At 36.5% G+C, this 23342-nt stretch overlaps 1 protein-coding gene across 1 annotated transcript in view; it reads left to right on the forward strand.

Annotated features, from left to right (window-relative positions):
• The window catches only part of LOC150075077 (serine/threonine-protein kinase Nek8-like), a 223962-nt gene that overhangs the window by 52891 nt on the left and 147729 nt on the right, over positions 1 to 23342 (forward strand). The window contains exon 5 of the mRNA XM_090389083.1: positions 5034 to 5137. Coding sequence (XP_090245209.1) covers positions 5034 to 5137 — 104 coding nt within the window. The remainder of the gene's footprint in view (positions 1 to 5033; positions 5138 to 23342) is intronic.

Below are 23342 nucleotides of genomic sequence, written 5' to 3' on the forward strand. Positions count from 1 at the left end.
AAGACTGCTGCACAAATTAGAGAAGTATGGCATTGGAGGCAAATTGCTGCTATGGATAAAGGGATGGTTGAGTGGGAGAAGGCAGAGAGTGGAAATCAATGGACACTGGTCTTCACGGACTAATGTTATTAGTGCAGCCCCCCAGGATTCAGAGTCAGGTCCACTGTTGTTTTCTGTATTTATTAATGTTATTGATGATGGTATATCAGGCTTAATGTCCAATTTTGTAGCCATTACAAAGGTTGGCAGTGTTTTTAATGACACTAATGATAGTACGCTGCTGCAACAGGATCCAGAAAAGTTGAGCAGATGGGCTCTGAAAGGTGGCAACTGAAGTTGAACATTGACAAATGCAAAGTACTGCATATGGGAAGCAGTAACCCCAGAGTAACGTATCAACTGTGTGATACTACACTGACAGTGGTAGAGAATGGAAAGGATCTGAAGGTAATTGTGCAGACAGATATGAAGTTTTTTGAGCAGTGCAGATGGTCTGCAAGAGTAGCTCATGGTGTCTTGTCAATGATATATACGAATTTTTCTAGCAAGGATAAGGAGGTGTTTATCCCCTTGTATATGGCAATGGTTAGGCCACACCTTGATGTTTCTTTGTTTGTTATTTGATTTTTAGGAGCATTAGCAACTAAGGCCATATTGCTCCGGGATATGTGGTAGTCATTCCCAGACCTTTCCGCATCCTCCGTATTTGGTGGTGACGGGCTCGAATCCTGGTCTAATCAAGTAGCGTGTGCTACGCACTGCTGCTCTTTCCCACCTGGCTACGGAGGCACCGGCCACACCTTGAGTACTGTATACAGGTCTGGAGGCCTCATTTTAAGAAGGATGTACAGCTGCTGGAACGAGTACAGAGAAGGGCAACAAGATTAGTGAATGGCACAAAGGGTTGCTCTTACGAAGAAAGGCTTAAGTTTTGCAAATTACGGCGTCTGGAGACTAAGCACCTGCGAGGTGATCTGATTGAGGTGTATAACACCTTGAATGGTTTGAGCATGCTCAGTGCTGATGGGATTCTTCCTCTTGCTCAGAATAATCACCTGAGAGGGCATAAATTCAAATTGAGGAAAGACAGTTGTAAGATAGATGTGCAGAAGTTTGCCTTTAGCTCAGAGGGTGGTTGATTGCTGGAACAAACTTTCATTTGTGCTTGTAGAAGTTGATAGCCTAAATAGATTCAAGGCCGAACTGGACAAATATTTGGCGCGAGCGGATGGGTGAAATGAGAAGGTTTTTTTTTTTTTTTTTTGACTGATGCTATATAAGCTTGCTTTCTTGCATCATGTGGCAATGCTAATGCTTGCAATTCCAAAATAATCTATCCAGTTTCTGGTTTCACATATGATTTCCTAAATCATGGTTGAAGGTATTGATGAAGGTATATCAGGCTTAGTGTTGAAGTTTGCAGATAATAGAAAGGTTGGCAGGGTTGTTAATGATAGTAATGGCAGTGTGCTACTGCAACAGGATCTAGAAAATTTGGGTAGATGGGCTGAAGTGGCAACTGAAGTTTAACAGTGACAAATGCAAAGTACTGTATATGGTTGAAGTAACCCAGAAGAACGTACCAATTGTGTGGTACTACACTTAGGGTTGTAGAAAATGAAAAAGACCTGGGAGTAATTGTGCAGTCAGATATGAAGTTTTCTGAGCAATGCAGACAGGCTGTAAGAGTAGCTCATGGTGCCTTGTCAATGATATACAGGAATTTTGCTAGCAGGGATAAGGAGGTGATTGTCCCCTTGTATAAAGCAATGGTCAGGCCACACCTTCAGTACTGTGTACAGGTCTGGAGGCCTCGTTTTAGGAAAGATGTAGAGCTGCTGGAACGAATACAGAGAAGAGCAATGAGATTGGTGTGAGTGAAACAAAGGGTTGCTACTACCAAGAAAGGCTTAAGTTCTGCAAATTGAAGCTTCTGGAGACTAGGCACCTGCGAAGTGATGTAATTGGGGTGTATAAGGCCTTGAATGGTTTGAGCAAGCTCAATGCTGATGGAATTCTTCCTCTTGCTCAGAATACTCACCTGAGGGGACATAAATTCAAATTGAGCAAAAACAATTGTAGAATAGATGTACAGAAATTTGCCTTTAGCCAGCAGGTGGTTGATAGTTGGAACAAATTTCCATCTGTTGGAAATTTGGATTTATTTAAGTTTCCAACTTAAATAAGTTCAAGGCAGAACTAAACGAACATTTGGAGTGAATGGATGGGTGAAATGGGAAGGTTTTTTTCCCTTCTTTTTTTTTTTTTTTTTTTTTGGCTGATGATATATAAGCTTGCTTTCTTGCATCATATGCCTCTACTAATGCTAATGATCTTTATTGTAAGATGTAAAGGTACATGCAGATATCCTGACTTTAGAAAACCCTTCATGACACTTTGCCAGGGGTTAAGAAGAGATATTGTCTTGTTGGAAATATATTTCTTATATGCACTTAAATAGTGCATATAAGAAGAATCAATATTGGATAAATTGTAGGATTCCTTAGGATACCGATTTAATCAATATATATTTTTTAATTATCAATATATATTTTTTAATTATTATTTTAATTAATTTGTTTTGTATAAATTTACATTAAACCAGGATTAAAAAATCATCAAAATAGCTAGATATTTTGATGATTTTTAATTTTAGATATTTTCATAATTGTATAATTGCACACAGAGATATCCCATGAATGTCATTTAAGCATATATGGCAAAAATTTATTTTTAAGAGCTATACTAGATGAGTTCTTAAAATGCGGTGTTGGAGGTGCCTTCAAACTCTCAGTTTTACAATAAACAGAGGGGAAAAGCATTACAAATGCCACATTGGTCTAGCTGGTGCTCAATGCCTGTTAATGCTGTCAGAAGCATTGTGAATGCCAGCAAATTGACATTTCTATCGCCAGCAGAGAAATTCTCTTCATGAGCCTTCATTCATTTGGTTGTTGTATATTGGGGATGACAATGTTTGACACAAAGAAGTTTATTTTTGGTGTGGAAAGGAGGCCTCCCCTGTACAACATGTCATTAAAAGACTACGCCAACAAAGAAATAAAGGGAAAACGTTGGATAGAAATTGGAAAAGAAATTTGTCCGAATCGGGATGCAAAGAAACAGAAAGCTAAGTTCTGAACCTTATATTTATTGTAAATATTACTTCTGTTTTAGTACTGTTTCATTAGTTTGTTCATTTGTATAGATTCTCTTGGTTAAAATGCAGTCAAGCCATAATGAAAATACACATTGAAGAAAGGAAGTACGATCTTTTAATTTTTCAAAAAACAATTTGTTGCACTTCTTTCATTTATGTTTCTTATGTCAAGAAACAGTTGTGTGAAATTCCCCGCACATCACGCTTACGACACAGCTTACTACTTCCTTTCATTGCTTTCACTATACTTTTCAAAAAAAAAAAAAGAGAGAGTGAGATCTTATAAAATTATTTCAGATGCAGAAAGACACTGAAGTTATGTTTGAAATGAAAAGTTCAGAATTTGTTTGGGAAAAAGAAAGAAACCACCCTTGATTCTTTTTTGTTAACACCAATATTAGTTCTACTGTTGCAGTGGATATTCTCCAGCAGTTATCCTGATTACTATTTTGATCTTATTTAATAATAATAAGGGATTAAAATGCAGTTAATCCCATGGTCTGATGATAAATGCAAAACTACATGACTTGCTGTTTGTGTCGTTGAGGAGGGAAGGTGCGTAGGTTTTGTTGATAGGTCATTATTTTTCGTCACTATGTATTAATGTTATGTGTTTGTTATTCATCTTTTTACCTTGTGACTGTTTATTCTCTTTTGTTCATGAAACATTAGTTCTGTCTAGTGTTGATAAATCATTTCAATAGTTTGTTAGTTGAAAGATATTGAGGCCATCATCGCTGTTTATCATCCGCGCGAGAAAGATGAATAGGTAAGTTTCTTTCTATTTCCTTTTTTTTTTTTTAATTGTTTTTATGTTAATATAAATTGCAGGTTTTCTGGTGCAAAAAAGTTAGGTGTTGCTTTTATTTCAGGTCATTTTGTGATTTCTGCTGTTCGAAAATTGCAGGTTTTCTAGTGTTTGGTGTTTTTTTTTCCCTGGCAGGGGATATGGGGGTGGAGCTCCCAGAACAAAAAAAATTCAAAAAATATTCATAATGATAGATTATGCATTTATGCTTAACTGCCTTTTTACCAACAATTTATTGTTAGATTCCACTGGTTATCTGTGTGTGGAATCACAAATGTATATAATTTAAGTAATAAAGAACCTTATTAGGTAAAAATGTTGTTAAGTCCTGACAACTAAACTTGAAACTACATGACTTACCATTGCACCAACAGTGATTGGCAGAAACAAGCCAATCACTGTTGTCTTGTTTAAGAAACAAGCAAAACATAACCGAAACTCCACTAAGGCACTGAAGATTACAATTTTTAGTACTGAAATTTTCATGATTATTGCTGTTCGGAAATTGCAGGTTTTCTGGTGTTTGGTGTTTTTTTTTTCATAGCTTGTTCCATTACTTACTCTTAGTGGAGAGAAAAGCGCCATGTGGGATGTAGCTTGTTTCTGCCAATTACTGTTGGTGCCATGCCACTCCTCTCTGCCTTTGGCAATGGTAAGTCACGTAGTTTCAAGTTTAGTCATCAGGACTTAACTGTATTTTTACCTAATAAGGTTCTTTATTAACTTAAATTATGCACATTTTGATTCTGTACACAGATAACCAGAGGAATCTAACAGTAAATTGTTGGTAAAAATGCAGTTAAGGCCACTGTCTTGACTAAACATGAAACCATCAATTCCTCAATACTAATACTATACTATATTAATACCGTACTATACTATACTCCCAATACTAATATTAAATAAAAAATTTAAACTATAAATAAAAAATTTATAGTTTAAAATAACATAGGTTTGGTTTGTTATATTAGAACATTTATTTCTGAGAATAATATACTGTTTATATTGATTTCATCTTACTACCCAGAATATTAATTTCAAGAAGTTAACATTTATATTTTTTAGGTTACAGTTCTTTCTATGTTGGATCATCCAAATATCATCAGCTATTTTGACAGTTTTGAAGAAGATGGAATTCTGATGATTGAAATGGAATATGCTGATGGAGGGTAAAATGAATTATTATTAATATCCTTATTTAGCACTTAAATACGAAGTGAGCTAATATGTTACTAGTCATAAATGTTTTTTATGACATGATATTTCCCTTTTTTTTCCCTCTTTTTTTTGGAAAAAAAAAAAGAAAGAAAGAAAAGGAAAAATAAAGGATGTGTTAAATGAGTTAAAGAATGAAAAATAAAGGATAAAGCATGTGTTAAGAATGGCATTTTGTGAATACAAATGGTCCCTGATTTATGATCTTAATTACATTGCTTCATTATAACCTCATTTTTAAATTTATAATTCAAAAAATTTCATATCTTTTCTTTCATTATCAAGTAGTATTGTAAAGACAAAATTTGAACAATAGAGCCTTTATTGTTTTTGATAATGATGTGAAAATGTTTTCTAGCATTTATTAACCCATTACTTGTGACTTTCCATAACATTGTCAAATGCACCTGTGCATAAGTATGCCTATGCCATTGAATGATCTTGAAATAGGCATGAAGCAAGAAATAGTTTTTAAAATTGTCTTTGTAGTATCATTATTTATTATAATATTATGAAGGGTACAGCTAAGAATATTTTTTAAATTGCAAATGTTTATTTTTTAAATGTCCTCCATTACAACTTATTCAGCACAATACATCACTGCCTGCTACTCATTTGGAGAGGTCTAAGCTTGTATCCCATCTGAGACTGCAGGAATTCTTTTAGACTCATTAATAATAAGAGCTATAGTTAACCAGTCTTGGACAGAGATTTTTCCATTTGGATTTTTTTCCCTTGAGTTATTCTAGAATTTTCTGCCTATGCAATATGAAAATCAGCCTGTGAACACCATCATATATTAACATTAACATTAGCAGAGGCGTATTATGCAAGAAAGCAAGGTTATACAGCATCAGCCAAAAAAAAAAAAAAAAGAAAGAAACTTCCCATCCATTCACTCCAAATGTTTGTCTAGTTCTACCTTAAATTTATTTAAGGCTGTCAACTTCTACGACAGATGGAGTTTGTTCCAGCAATCAACCACCTGCTGGCTAAAGGCAAATTTTCTGCACATTTATTCTACAAATGTCTTTCCCCAATTTGAATTTATGTCTCCTCAGGTGATTAATCTAAGCAAGCGGAAGAATCCCATCAGAATTCAGCATGCTCAACCCACTCAAGGCCTTATACATCTCAATCAGATCACCTCACAGGTGTCCTAAGCTTTTCTTGGTAAGAGAACCCCTTCATTCATCTCATTAATCTTGTTGCCCTTCACTGTACATGCTCAAGCAACTCTACATACTTCCTAAAATGATGGCTCCAGACCTGTACACAGTACTCAAGGCATGGCCTGACCATTGTCTTATACAAAGGGATAATCATCTTTTCTCTACTAGCAAAATTCCTGTATATCATTGACAGGACATCATGAGCTACTCTTGCACCTGTCTGCACTGCTCAGAAAACTTCATATCTGACTGCACAATTACCCCCAGGTCTTTATCATTCTCCACTACCCTGAGTGTAGTACCACACAGTGGATAAGTTACTGCTACTCAAATACAGTACTTTACATTTGTCAATGCCACTTCAGTTGCCACCTCTCAGCCCATCTGCTCAATTTTTCTAGTTCCTGTTGTAGTATACTTTTATTAGTGTCATTAACAACCCTGCCAACCTTCATATCGCCTGCAAACTTGGACATTAAGCCCTTCATTAATGTCATTAATAAATACAGAAACAACAATGGGCCCAACATCAAACCCTTAGGGACTCTATTAACAACATTAATCCATGAAGAGCAGTGTCCATTGATTACCACTCTGTCTTCTCCCACTCAACCATCTCTTTATTCAAAGCAGAAATTTGCCCTTAATGCTATACTGCTCCAATTTGTACAGTAGTCTTCCGTGTGCAACAGCATCAAAAGCCTTCCTAAAATCCAAGTATATGATATCAAAATTATTTTTTGCATCCAGTTCCTTTATGACCACATCATAGTATCCAATCAAATTTGTCAGACAAGACTTCCACTTAACAAACCCATGCTGTGTCTGAACTAACTGCAGTCTTGTCTAGATGATCCTGCAGTGCTTCTTTAACCAGTATGCCTCCACTGCAGTCACTTTTAACCAAGTCACATACTTCAAAAAAAGAGAAAAGTGATTTTCAAAGGATTTGTCTTGCTCTGATAATCGGCAATATCCATTTTAATAAGTTAAACAATCGAGTCTTCAAGCAATTTTTGAAAAAATATTGTATAAATCAGAATATTCCAGATGAATCTACCTTGAGAGAGAATTACATTTACGCTATTTATGCGACATTATTCATGAAATTTGTCAAGATTTAGAGACAACTACATTTGGATGTCTGTTGATGAAACTGCAGATATTTGTGGCCACTACCATTACACATTTTACATGTGGAAAAATATATTTAGAACCATTGTGAATGTATTTACTTTCACAATGGCCCTCGAAAACGTGAATTACTCTACAATAGCAAGATTTTGTAATGATTCTTTGCAGTTATTATGGCCAGAATCAACCCATAGTGAAAGCGTCTGCATTTTTGTTAGTGGCACTGCTCCGTATATGGTAAAAGCTGCTTCTGCATTATAAGTTTTCTATCCAAATGCGATCCATTACTTGCTTAGCCCAGTGGCACGCAAACTTATTTCACTGGCCTGTATTAAATATAAAATTAATGCAACCCCTCAATGTAAACCCCGAGGTAGGATGACTAGATTTTTTTTAGAAGAAAAATGGCATTTTATAAATTATGTAGTAGAAAATTTTATTCGAGTACTGAGAAAGGAATAAAAAAATTGTTTCCTTTTTAATTTACATGTTAAAATAATTGTTTAATATTTTAATTGAATACAGCAAAAACAACAAATCAAATTCTTATTCTTCAATTAAGATTACAAAACAATAAAAAATGAACAGTTACAAAACAAAACAATAAGAAGGATGAGCCTGGATAACCGATAATATTTGGTCCATATTTGGCGCAATGTTTGAAATTACTAATCTCATGGCATCTTCTGGATCAAGTCTGGAATGCTGTTTTGCCATTATAGCTATTAATTTTGAGAAACCAACCTCACATAAATATGTAGACCCGAAGGGTAGCAATGTTTGTATCGCCAATTTTGGTAATTCTGGATACTCATCTCGAAAAGAATGCCAAAAATTTTCCCAAGTAGTCTTGAAAACAGCACGTAATGCTTCATCAGACAACAGGTCGATGAGATCTTTCTTTTGCTGAATGGTAATGCAGCAAATAAAATAAATAATTTTGGGACATGAAAAAATATCAAAAGCAAAGGGATCACGAATCCAATACAACTTTTTTTCTGGAGATACATTAAAGATTTTCCAAAAGATTTTGGAAAAATTCTTAATTAGCATTGTTAGTTGGGTCGCAATGATATCCCTAAATTGTAAAATGTCAATATTATAACAAAATTAGAAAAGCATGGGAACATTTCAATTTCAGTATTATTACGCTAAAATTCAGTTTTCCAAAGATTAAGCTTCCCTTTGAAAGTTTATATTTTATCACTGAGTATTAATATATTTGATCCCTGTTCTTGAAGATTTAAATCATTACATTTTTCAAATATATCAGCAAGGGAACTAAGTTTTCCAGGCCATTTTTGATTTGTAAACAATTGAGCAAGGTCCCGATTTTTATCCAATAGATAAAAACAAAACTTGATGTTTAAAGTCAAAAAGACGTTGCAACACTTTACCACTAGACAACCACCCCACTTTCGTATCTAAAAGAAGCGTTTCATCCAATTTCATTACAAAGCATTGTGAAAACTCTGCTATTTCAGCTTCTACTATTTAATAAAGTTGATCATCCTTATTGCATCTTTCAAAACTTCGTGCAAATCAGTTTGCATTTCATTTGCTACTAATGCTTCCCTATGTACTGTATAATGCAATGATTCAAAATTATATTTGGAGCAGTTTCCTTTACTTTGCCTTTCAAACCTTTATTTTATCCTGTTAATTCAGCCACACCATCAGTACAAATCGCAAAGCAATTGTTCCACTTAAGACAATACTTGTTTGAAAGAAAATGTTTATAACATCAAAAATCTCTCCCGTCATTCTTCCTTCCTTCCAAAGCTTTGCAAAATAGAAATTCTCCAAAATATCTCCCTCATAACAGTATCTGACATATGCAATAAGTTGAGCAAGGTTTTAAATATCTGTGAATTCATCTAACTGTATTGAAAAAATTGGACTTTCTCTCATTCGATTTAATAAACTGAATTTTATGTTGTTCACGATAACTGTGTCTCTGGATAGAAAAATGGTATTTAAATCATTACTGTACTTTTCTCCCTGCATTATTGAAATCATTTCTATTGCAGCAGGGAGAACAGCAATAGTATGTGATTTCAATTTTTTTTTCCTATCAAATATGAAACTTCCAACGATGCTCTAAAAGCTTTACAAGGAACTGCAGTGTTTCTTCATGAAAGATTTCAGACCTTGTATGGCGTCGTCCTGTCTTTTGAACAAGGATTCAGTTTTTTTCATTATTTCTGGATGTTTCGTATGTAAGTGTCTTTTTAATTTAATAGGTTTCATGCTTTCGTTAGCCAATTTTTTGTAACATATTATGCATCCAGGACTTTGCTCATCATCAACAGCACTAAGTAAAGTAAAGCTGTACTGCATAAATTCTTCTTAATATTTTCTATTCATTTTCATTTGGAATATGATGGCTCTCTACCAGAAATTGGTGGTAGCTGTAGGAATCACGTTAAAGAGTTGACTACACTTGAAATAACGTTAGTGTCCAAAATTTCACATGATACATTTCTTATCGTTTCAGTTTCTGATATATCTATAGCAACATTATTGTTGTCACTCCTCGACCGTTTTGTTCTGATTACCCAATTGTCCATGGTAAAATATATAAAAATGTGTACATTTTTTGTTTTCTTAAAAACAACGATAATATAAAAAGTAGCAGAAGAATGAAAAACATTAGCCAATAGCAAATAAGGATGAAGTGTTCTATGCTGATAGATTAATTTAGTTATGCAGGATATGATGTCATCATCTGCTTCCCATTTGGTGAGGTAGTGCGTACATAATGACGACAGATTTCATATAGTTCAATTAGCTTAAATATATAGAGTGTTTCAAAAGTGCATTTAAAAAATTCTGGAATATATTCTAAAACCAAAATAAGAATAAAAGTCACAACAAGCGTGTATTTTAAAAAATATTTTGGAGTTGTTACACATGAAACTGATTTACAATCATTCAAAGTTGTGTATGAAATCTATCAGGGTGTTGCTTGTGATTGTTATAAACATGGGGGCATCCTGACCAACAGGAAACAGTTTTTCTTTTTTTATTTCTGATACAGGTTTTTATTTTTTTTCAATTATGCTTATAGTGTACCAGTACATTACCTTTTATTAATGGATTGCAATATTTTTTTTTTTAATGCAATTTCTTTTAAAATGAAAAATGTGAAATTTGAAGGTGCTGTGTTTTTTGCACTTATTAATTTCATTGAAACAAAACTCTTATTATTTAGGGCAGTAAGGAGGCATCATAAACCTAAAATATAAACACAACTATTAGTCTCTTCCACTTTCAAAATTTCAAATATAGTGCACAAAAATTCGGCATTGTGGGTGCACATTGCATTTTGGTTTATATATTTTATACTAGATGGCTACAATTAAAATATTCCTAATTTAAAGTGGACTTTAAATTAGGAGTGGGACTTAATGGAGGAAATATAACTAATTTTTGTAGGCATGTTCTTTGGAGGATGTGAAAAAGAATTATGTGAAAAACAGTTAGTTCCAAAAATTGCCACCAGGAAAATTGTTTTGTTGTGAACAATTAACCTGTTACATGATCTGTATGGTTGTGTGTACTGAAAATTAACACATTATTATGGTATGGTAACATTGTCACTTTATTGCTTGATGTTTTCATGTATTGGTATTACAGAAACACAGAGCACATTAGTACAACATAACAGCACACTACCTTCTGTTCTGAATGGCAGTTCGATTCATCAATTAATACTCAATTAAACGGGTCAGTGCCTTTGCACCATGTTTTGTTCGTAGTGAACTGTCCAAGTCAATAATTGGCATCATTTTAAGTGTATCTCATATTGTGGATACCTTCACAATGAGTGGCCTAGGATGTGTTATTGCACTGCTTTGAATAAGTAACACTTCACCAGTGGAGAAGACTAATGTTACTTATCCTCAGCAGATACCACCACCCAGATGACACATTTTGAAAACTTGTTGGCTTACTCATCAATGGGCGGGAACAATTTGTGAAGATATCCACAATATGAGATACAATTAAAACGATGCCAATTATCAACTTGGACAATAGGTACGGAGGAAGGTTGTTCCAGAAAATGGAAGTTGAATGAATAAATGAGTAAGAAGAAAAGGTTCTGCAAGTTTGGAGTTGGACAGTAAAAGGATGTTGACTTGGGGCACGTGTTTTAACAGCTTTGGAAGAGAGAGAGAGAGAGGGAGAGGGAATTATAGAAGCCAATTCAGAAGAACAGTGCCCATGGAAGTATCTGTAAAAAGGCATGCAGCAGAAAAATAATGTTTATGAGACAGAGTGGAGACACTCTGTTAGAGATGAGTCATTAATTAGCCTAACTGTTCTCTTTTGAATGGAATCTAGGAGCTTGAGAGAGCTTTTGGGAGCACCCAGATGTGGGAACAATATTCCATGGAAGATTTTCAATTTGTACACAGTGAACAGCTGTTTGGAAGAAAAGTAATGCCGAGAAGGAAAGAGAAAACCCATTTTTTTAGATGCAGAGAAGGAAATATTTTTAATGTTTTTATGCCAAGAGAGATTAGAAGTTAGGGTATTTTTTTTTTTTTTTTTTTATTAAAACGTGAACAGTAGATACATTTTCAACAACAACAACTACTGTATTTACATTCTATGTACAAAGCAAAAAGGAAAGATAAAGGAAAACTTTTTAGAAAGAAATACAAAGGTTTCAATATTTTAATTTCAGGAAATAAGAAAAAAACAGTTTCTTGGGGTTGGGTCGTTCTCCTGTTAAGTGTCACACGTTGAAGGTGATGGACTGTTCAGTGATGGTGAAGAGGTGACCGCCACTGTTCCATTCACTGTTAAGATGATCCACAGTTTCTGGTCTTTTGCAGTGGAATTCGAGTAGGAGTCTGCTCTGCAACTTCCTCCGTAGGCTCCACTTCAGATGTTGCGCCGATGTGTCGACAGGTGGCACGTCATCACTGCTTCTTGTGTGCTTCAAGTAGAAGCTGTAAATGACGGCCTTGGCCGCAATGAATAGGAAGTTGCAGGTGGTGTGTGCTGTCTGCTCAGAGTGAAGTAGGTACCAGTAGTCCTCCGGAGTGTGGGCATGGTTGCAGGCAAGCTTTGCTGCATCCAAAGCGTATTTGACGAGTTCCTTGTTCACAGGGCATGCCAGGTATATGTGTTCCAGGGTACCTGGGGTGGCGCAGAAGAGGCAGTAGTTTGAGGAGCGTAACCCGAAGATTTGTAGCTTGACTGGGGTGGGAAGGATGTTGTGCCACAGTCTCCACTGGATGTCTGCGTCCGATTTGGAACATTTCGTCCTGTACGGAAGGTTCCACTGAAAGTTTGATGGTGGCTTGTGGTGAGTGGAGAGGGGTGCAGGGATAGCTTGGCAGGTGGATGACTGGAAAATCGTGGTTGCATGGCGAGACATGATTAGCTGATAGACTTTTTTGGAGGGTGCAGGAGACAGAGGTACCGTGTCTTCTGGTGATGTGATGACGAAGGTTGGTGTAAGCGAGGATCCAGTGACATTTCCAATCCCTTTAGTTGTAGTGATGTCTGGAAGAGCTTGTGTGATCGCTGATTTTAGATGTATGTGTTGCTGCTTTGCATTAATGGTTTTAATGGGCAAATCTTCTGATCCTTTCCATTCAAGGCTTGGTGTCAGGAGGTCGCCTATGGTTCTTATTCCTGCCCAGTTCCACGTAGGGAAGAAAAAGAATAATAGAAGTTAGGGTAATTCCCAATAGAGATATATATCTTGCCTAGAAATCAGAGTATCATCGAAGATAAGCATAGCAGCAGAGGAATCCTTTTTGTGAGATATAAGATAGGTTGAGTTTTAGGATTGAAATCAACTGAGTTATCTTTGCCCCACTGGAGAATAACCTGGAGATCAGCATTTAAGGAATTGATAGTGGATATTCAAGAAGAGAAAACTGTTTGTGCAGGGCAAGGTATCTCATACTATAAGGTGGAATGCAATGTGTTGTCATCAGCAAAACTATGGAATCCCATTTCACACATCCATTCGCTCTAACAGTTTGTTCAGTTCTTCCTTGAATTTATTTAACTATAACTCACATTATGGGTGTACTAGTCCATTTTGTTTACACACTGAAGTTAAATGCACCATTCACTAATGGTATGAAATGCATGATTCTTCAAGTCACCACAGTAAGCTAAGCTGTCAACTTCCACATTGACAGATGGAAGTTTGTTCCAGCAATAAGCTAACTGCTGGCTAAAGGCAAATTTCCGCACATCAATTCTACAACTGTCTTTCCTCTATTTGAAATTATACCCTTCAGGTTCGTAATCTGAGCAAGAGGAAGAATCTCATCAGCATTGAGCCTGCTCAAACCCATTCAATGCCTTACACACCTCAATCAGATCACATTGCAGGTGTCTTTTTTTTTTTTAATGAAAACCCCAAACACCAGAGGTATTAGAACCTATAGTACTTAGTACCGTGCTTCTGTTGGAGGTTGAGAAGATGAAAGAAGATATTTGTTAACATTAGACTTGAACTTCTGTAGACTGTAATTTTCAGGAAATACGTATGAAGGAAGGTTGTTCCAGAAAAGGGTAGTTGAATGAATAAACGAGGAAGATGAAAAAGTTGGTTCTGCGAGTTTGAAGTTGGACAGTAAATAATGTTGGCTGGTGGTGACACGTGATCGGACTGTTTTGAAAGAGAGAGCAGGAATTATAGAAGCCAACTCAGAAGAACAGTACCCCTGGAAGTATCTGTAGAAAAGGCATGCAGCAGAAACAGTATGTCTATGAGACAGACTCTGTTAGAGAGGAGTCATTAATTAACCTAACTGCCCTCTTCTGACTGGAATCTAGAAGCCTGAGAGAGATTTTGGGGGCACCACCCCAGATGTGGGAACAATATTCCATGGTAGGGCGGATTTGCGATTTGTACAGAGTGAACAGCTGTTTGGAAGAAAAGTATCACCTTTTCTTCCAAAGAGAAAACCGTTTTTTAGATGCAGAGGAAGCAATATTTGTAATGTGCTTGTGCCAAGAGAGATTAGAAGTCAGGGTAATCCCCAAAAGAGATATATCATTTTGCCCAGAAATCGGAGTGTTGCCAAAGAAAAGCATAGGAGCAGAAGAATCCTTTTTGCAAGATATAAGACAAGACTGAATTTTAGAAGGATTGAAATCAACTAAGTTGATTTCTATCTACGGAAGTAAATATGGCACAATGGCTGCAGAAAGTTTGGGATATTTTGTTTTAATGTTTATATTCTTCCAATAATCGCTGATATTTTTATTATTAAATAAAGATTTAGCTTCTTTGTCAACAGATATCAGTGAATTCATTTAAGCAACCTGGTTCAACTCCACTTTTGATATTTATATCAAAAGGCATAATGATCCAATCAGGTACATTAATTTTCTCCAGGGTCTTGAAACGTATTTTAAAGTCTTTCCTTAATTTTTCAAGATGCTCTATATATATCTCCAAATTTTTTGAGGACGAGATTAGCCTGTGCAGACGTACATTTTTGCCGCTCCTGGAACAGAGAAGTTTTTTCTGATTTATTTTCTATTTTATTAGCTTAAATTGGCATATTAACTTATTTTCTAGAGTAGCTTAATATTCCTATTTACGATACTTAGATTAAAGTAATTTAGATAGAGATTTTGTAGGTATTACTTAGTATCGGAAAGGGTATCAAATCCACGTGTTTACCGTTCGTAATTGTCGCCATTGTTACGCGATACAAAATATCTCGAAATAGATAGTATAAGCTTAATATAGTATAGTATAGTACATAATATTGTCAATTAATCAGATAATTAATCTTGTTGAACTTCATTGTCAATTAAATTGTACTATTAACTATACATATAACGACTTAGGTTATGTAACATAAATAATTAGTAAAAAATAAATAATTAATACGTAACTTGATACGGAAGTTATATAAAGGGATTTCGTAGATAACACTTGATACTGAAACATAAATATAGCATTATAACTGTGTTGGGATATAAGTTTAGGGTTTTAATTTTGTACTGAAATTGAAATTTTATTGAAATTAAATCGAAATCATGACTGAGACCAGAGCAGCAAAGCAAAAGGCTCAAGCTAATGGGAGTGCTGTGGCTCAGGGGAGAACTGAGGGGGGCAGTTGCCCTCTGAATCACAGCCTATTAAAATGCACTACTTGCTTGATGTTTGTGGAGCACTCGGGTACGGGACATGATACTGCCATGGGGGATGTCTTTGTATGTGCGCGATGCAAGGAGTGTAAGGAAATCAGGCGACAACTCAATGTTGTTATGGGCCTATATGAGAGCTTGAAGGACAGGGTGGATGCCCTCGAAGGATTAAAAGTGAGGGCCCATCAAGCTCTCAGCTGCCCACACCAATGCCAGAGCTTGCACTTGGTCATCACACGACACAACGGCAGCCGCCAATGCGCTGGTCCCAAAGGAACTAGTAGTTGTTGGTGACTCTATTGTCAGGGAAACGGGAAACATGCTTTGTAAAAAGGATAGGTAGAACAGGACCAGGGTATATCTGCCAGGGGCAAAGGTTGATGACGTTGTAGAGTGGATATCATCTTTTAAGGGCACAAAAGGTGATATAGTTGTACACGTTGGCACTAATGATATTAAGAGTAGGAGACCGGCGGAATTACTTAACAAGTACAGGTCACTGTTGAAAAAAAGCCGTGAATTAGGGTTGAATTTGAAAGTGTCTGCAATTCTGTCCAGACACGATAGGAGGGAGTATATGATGAGAGCCCTGTCGATCAGTTCGGCCCTGGAAAGATTGTGCAAGGCTCAAGGGGTAGAATTTTTTTCAGCCTGGTCTGTACTTGTCTGTACTCAATTTTGATCAAAAGATCAAAATTGAGAGTAGGAGTGTGCTATAGGCTTAATGACTCTGATGAGTATAATAAGAAACTGTACAGGGAAATAGAGTGGGCCAGTAAATCAGAGAGTCTTATAATGGGAGATTTTAATTTCCCAGATATTGACTGGAATTTGGAGGCTGGTCACTCACACACTAGCAAGGCTTTTGTGGATTTATTGGATGATTGTTTTCTACATCAGCATGTTTGGGAGGCAACTAGAGGGAGTAATACTCTTGATTTTATTATCAGTAGTGATTCTTCATGCATTAAGAATCTGCAGGTAAATGAACCACTAGGTGGCAGTAATCACAGTGTGCTGAAGTGGGATTTACTCAAAGAGGTAACTACCATTAGGGGTAAAGGGAAGGTTTATTGCTTTCGTAAAGGCGACTATGATGGACTGAGACAGTATTTAAATTCTATACAGTGAGACCAACTGATGATGTTACCAACAGCAAATTCAAAATGGGAGCATTCAAAGAACTTATCTTGGAAGCTACTAGGCTTTACATACCAACTAAGAAATATTGTTCAAGGTATAGGCCTAAGTGGATGTCAGATGAACTAATGAGACATATGGCAGAGAAGAAAAATGCATGGGATACATACAAATTAACACGTGACACAGAAGCCTATGATAGATACAAGTTGATCTGTAACCAAGTTACAAAGGAGGTTAGGCAGGCGAAGGCAGATTACGAGAAATCTTTGGCAAGGGATGCAAAGAAAAACAGTAAAGAGTTCTTTACTTACGTAAACTCTAGAAGGAAGGGGATGAATCAGATTGGTCCACTTGATATCGATGGGTCAACTGTTGATGATCCTGCTCAGGTAGCTAACAAACTAAATGAATATTTTGCATCGACATTCACACATGAGGAGTTATTCAGCGAGGGGAATGCCAGAGGTGTATTCAACTCTGGCAGTAAGCTAGAGAATCTTGTAATAACTGAGAGTAAAGTGGAGGAGAAATTGTTGAAGATAATACAAGAAAGGTACCTGGGGTGGATGGGATCTATCCAGTTATATTAAAGGAGTCAGCAAAGGAAGTAAGCAAACCCTTAGCCATAATTATGAGAGCTTCCTTGGACTCAGGGGAAGTACCCATAGACTGGAGATGTGCAAATGTGACCTCAATTCACAAAGGAGGATCAAAGGGCGACACAAGTAATTATAGACCTGTTAGTTTAACTTCTGTTCCCAGAAAATTAATGGAGGCACTGGTTAAAGAAGCACTGCAGGATCATCTAGACAAGACTTCAGTTATAGCTCAGACACAGCATGGTTTTGTTAAGGGGAAGTCTTGCCTGACCAATTTGATTGGATACTATGATGCAGTCACAAAAGAACTGGATGCAGGGAATAACTTTGATATTATAGATTTGGATCTTAGAAAGGCTTTTGATACTGTTGCACATGGAAGAATGCTGCACAAATTGGAGCAGTGTGGCATTGGAGGCAAATTGCTGCTATGGATAAAGGGGTGGTTGAGGGGGAGAAGACAGAGAGTGGTAATCAATATACACTGCTCATCGTGGACTAATGTTATTAGTGGAGTCCCTCAGGGTTCAGTATTGGGTCCATTATTGTTTTCTGTATTTATAAATGATATTGATGATGGTATATCAAGCTTAATGTCCAAGTTTGCAGACGATACGAAGGTTGGCAGGGTTGTCAAGGGCACTACTGACACTATGCTACTGCAACAGGAGCTGGAAAGGTTGAGCAGATGGGCTGAGAGGTGGCAAATGAAGTTTAACATTGACAAATGTAAAGTACTACATATGGGAAACAGCAACCGCAGAGCAACGTATGAATTCTGTGGTACTACACTGACAGTGGTAGAGAATGAAAGGGACCTGGGGGTGGTTGTGCAGGCAGATATGAAGTTTTCTGAGCAGTGCAGATGGGCTGCAAGAGTAGCTCATTGTGTATTGTCGATGATATATAGGAATTTTTCTAGCAGGGATAAGGAGGTGATTATTCCCTTGTATAAGGCAATGGTCAGGCCACACCTAGAGTACTGTATACAGGTCTGAAGGCCTCATTTCAAGAAGGATGTAGAGATGCTGGAATGAGTACAGAGAAGGGGAACAAGATTAGTGAATGGAACAAAGGGGTGCTCTTACGAAGAAAGGCTTAAGTTTTGCAAATTACAGTGTCTGGAGACTAGGCACCAGCGAGGTGATCTGATAGAGGTGTATAAAGCCTTGAATGGTTTGAGCATGCTCAGTGCTGATGGGATTCTTCCTTTTGCTCAGAATAATCACCTCAGAGGGCATAAATTCAAATTGAGCAAAGATGGATGTAGGATAGACCTGAGGAAATTTGCCTTTAGCCAGCGGGTGGTTGGTTGGTGGAACAGACTTCCGTCCCTTGTCGTGGAAGTTGATTGCCTGAATAAGTTTAATTCTCAGCTGGACAGGTATTTCGAATGAACAGAGGGGTGAAGTGGAAATGGTTATTTTTTATTATTTTTTTATTTTTTTGGCTGATGCTGCATAAGCTTGCTTTCTTGCATCAAATGCCTCTAATAATGCTAATGCTAATGCTAATTCTAAATGATCAACTGAAAGTTTTTCACCTTCTCCTTCCAATTGTTTAAAGTTTGAGAAATATTGAAAATCTTTGTGTGCCAATGAAGATCTATGACTTGGAATCCCAATAGAATTGTGCGAGCCTGAATGATGGTAACATCTTTACCTTGGAGTTGTTTCTGTAATTCATTAAATTTTAAATACAGGTCTGCCAAATAGAACAGATGGTTTTTACACTTTTTCAACTCATCACATAGTGATGGATTTATGCTTGTAAGAAGCTTCACAGTTGAGTCATACAAATCGACAAGTCTTTGCAAACTATCACCTCTTGACAGCCATCTTACTTTGGTTTGCAAAAGTAACACTAGCCAACAAAAAAATATTTTTTGTCTTACCTCTGCAACGAAAATATGTGATCTGGAGGGTATAAATGCTGATTCCGAAAATCACCATAGAAAGTTTCCATCACATCTACATCAAAAGATGTATCAATGTTTAATGTTAAAATAAAGGGATATATATATGTATAATTCAAGTTTGTAATACAAGTGTATAAACTGTTATATGTTCTCTATAATTCATTTAACTTCAGAAAAAATATCATAAATCATAGTGAAATAGTTATATTTCAATAATATATAATCAGCATATCTGTATTTGTCCTTAAAAATGTTTGCTGCTAAGGGATTTTCTCTTCTATTCCTGCTTATTCTCCCTCACAAGGAACCAGCAGTAATCTCCCAGGCGCCTCGTATCCAGGTGGGCAGGGGTAGCAGTGCGTAGCACACGCTTCTTGATTAGACCGGGGTTCGAGCCCATGACCACCAAATACGGAGGATGCGGAAAGGTCAGGGAATGACCACCACATATCCCCGGAGCAATATGGCCTTAGTTGCTAATGCTCCTAAAACCCAAATAACAAACAATCTTATGAGTAATCTCCCATCATTACAGGATCCCGGCGACCTTGGTACCGTTTTTCCATCTTGATGAAACCACTGCCTTTGTTCATCACTCACATCTCCTAGATTTTCGGGGAAAAATTTGAGATGGGAATGAAGTAAATGAATTTTCAGTGACATTTGATAGCCCATGTTTATGTAGCACTCAAGTAAATTAGACACCAACATTTCATAGTTTTCATCTTTCCTATTACTCCAAAAACCATGTACTACTGCCTTAAATGATTGCCAAGTTGCCAATTCAACTTCCTTTAACTGGGTTTCAAACACATTGTCTTTCTGGAGTTTCCTAATTTGGGGTCCTATGAAAATTCCTTCCCTTAAGTTTAGCATATGTTAAATTAGGAAACACTTCTCAAGTATGCAAATCCATTACCTTCTTTATCTAGTCCCTTCACGAAATTTTTCATCAATCCAAGTTTGATGTGCAGGATTAGAAGAAGAACCTTGTTTGATTGCACTAAAGGGATATATTTTACATTACATTGCCCTGATATGAACTCATCCTGCTTGTTCTGATATTGTACAACATAATGTTCTTCTGTCGCACGACTGTCCCACAAACACAAAAACAACATTTTGTGAGCCCTCCCCCCCCCCTACAAACCAACAAGCAAACTAGTAATCTTAAGATCACTGCAAATGTTCCAACCGTAATCCTGGTATTTTATATCATGCAGAACCTTAGACATGTTTTTTTTTTTTTTTTTTTTCTGTTTATACTCCGGGACGACCAAACGGTCAGAGGAGTTCACAAGATAGATAGAATACAAGAAACAGCGCCGTATTCAGCAGTCACGGGCTTGAACCCCGGTCACTCAAGGCACGTGTACTTATGCACCCGTGTGCCTGACCACTAGGCTACAGTGGCCTGTTATCCTCCGATTCCAAGATATACTTACCATCGTCATGGACGCAGCAACTCCCATTCAAATTCCAGCATAACTCAGAGTCGGGGTTGAATGATTCCCTCAATTTTACTTCAGTAAATCGAAATTCAGTTGGACTTAAAGAAAGTCCAACTGAATGAAACACAGGAACTGATGAAAATTTGTTGCCATATTGAAACAAAACTGCTTTTAAACTTAATTTTGAGGCATATATGAATCAACACCATTCATTTGACTTATGCATGACACCTAGTTCTTTCAGAAGTCGAATAATGTATTTGAAAAAACACATACTGTCCTCCCTAGCAAAATATTTTGAAAACTTTTCATATCTTTTTCGAAACTGCTACCACAAAAGTTGAAGGCAGCACCCTCCTAGTCTCAAGGAGCTGTTTATATTTGGAGAACAGATTTACAATCCTGAGAACGTGTCAGATCACTTAATACTTAGAAAACCTTGGCATAGCCTACAGAAGTCCTCAACAAAAACTACTAAGTGTGCTCTCTTCAAATTGTAAATTGTTGCATCAGAATCCGAACCTAAGAACCACAGGTAGAAGTCTGATTATGTTTATCACAAGAAAACTGAGGCCAGAATTGATTGCTAAAATTAAGAGAATTAGCTTATATCTGTTAAAATAAATCAGTATGTCATACATTACTGGCTGGATTATGCAAAATTGGCATATTATGGTAAAGCGTAACTCCCTCTATATTTAATAACTGTGATGTGATGTGAAACTGTCATGGTGATTTTTGAAATATATGCAAAAACATTGTGGTTAAAAACAGCATTTAAATTCTCGGAGGCAAAAATTGTGTTGGCTAGTGTAATTATTATTCTTATTACTAGCCATATGGTGCAAGGAAGCTTGAGGCTTATGCTGCACCAGCCAAAAAAAAAAAAAAAAATTTCTGAATTACCCTGAGAGAGAGAGAGAGAGAGAGAGAGAGAGAGAGAGAGAGAGAGAGAGAGAGAGAGAGAGAGAGAACAAGAGTCAGAAGTAGAAAGGAATCACCAAGAGAGGGAAGAATGATGATATCCAGCTCAGGACCCTGGGTGTGCCCATACTCACCAAATGTGAGTCCCCAGGGTTATTGGTTTAATGTTTCATAATTTTTTTCAACATAACATTGCAAACAGACATGAATTAAGTGAATGTGCTTTGATTTTATTAATTGATCTGCTGCACATTTTTAGAGCATCATGCAGCTTACCACTGAGTTTCTTTGCTACAAGATGGAGTCTGTATAACACACAATGAATAGTGTGTACTTCCAGAACCTTTTATCTGAGAAGGGTGGCAAATCCTCTGTAATGGATTACCATTGCTGGTGCACCATTGGTAGTCACTGCAGTTATATTGCTGATGGAACCATTGTTTTTTTTAAAGTATTCTTTCAAACATTTGTAAAAGAATAAGAGAAGTTTACCTCAATATGATACGTAGAACAGGTAAACGTCTCTTATTCTTTTACAAATAATGAAATAAACATAGAACGCATTGAGCATCATAGCTGTGGTTTATACTGTCTTTCAAACGTTGTATTGTCTCACCTTTTTCATCAACTTTCATATAGTTTTTTTTTTTCCTCGCCTTTTCCCATTATTGTATTTTATTTTTTTGGCATGAAATTTTTATGGCTGGATGCCTTTCCTGACGCCAACCCTCACCCTTTATCTGTGCTGGGGATATGCAGTGGTCATTCCCTGACCTTCCACATCCTCTGTATTTGGTGGTCATGGGCTCGAACCCCGGTCTAACCAAGAAACGTGTGCTATGCACTACTGTTCCTCCCCACCTGGCTGTGGAGGCGCCTTTTCATCAACTTTCATATACCTGCAAATAAAAACTTGTCAACAATACATTTTTGGCTTTGGCTATAATACTTCACATAGGCCATTAGAATATTTGAACTGCTGAAAGTTGACTTATCAAGTTGGATGGAGAATTCTCGGTTTTGAAGCTCAGACACCAAGGTTCTCACCACATCATTGGCGATCTCGTCAATGTGTTGTTGCACTGTATTCGCATGTAATGTCATGCATTTTAAAAAAGAATAGGAATCCTTCTTCATAATCATTTCAATCACCTCTATAATAGCTGTTATAATCTCCTTGCCAATGTATGCTTTTCCTTTCTTTGCTGTAATAAGAGAGATATTGAATGATGCCTTCAGTCCTCCTCCAGTATCAGCATGAGCAGATGCTTTAAAAAATATATTTAAATTTTAAATTTGGCCAATTTCTGAATTTTTCCTTGAGCACTTTAAAAAAATTTAAACTTAAAAAGATTAAAACTTACCAGGATGAATCCGTTCAATGTGTTCTTTCATCTTCGAAGGTTTCATGGCATGATTACTAAAAGTATTTTCACATAAGAGGCACATAGGCACAAATCCAAATTTCAAATACTCCTGTGAATATTGTCGACATTTTTTCTTAGATATAGTGGCTGCCATTGTACTTATTGGGGTTGTAACTCCATTTATATTTTAGAGTAAGTGCGGAAGTGAAACATCCTGAAAGAAAGTAATTGGGTTCGATTAAGGTTATCTCTCAATTTAGTATTCATAGTATAACAATATAATAGAAAATAAGGTAAAGCTCTGAGGGA

The sequence above is a fragment of the Mastigoproctus giganteus genome, chromosome 14, assembly GCF_048544385.1.
Source record: "Mastigoproctus giganteus isolate SK-2022 chromosome 14, ASM4854438v1, whole genome shotgun sequence".
In the NCBI taxonomy this organism is placed as follows: domain Eukaryota; kingdom Metazoa; phylum Arthropoda; class Arachnida; order Uropygi; family Thelyphonidae; genus Mastigoproctus; species Mastigoproctus giganteus.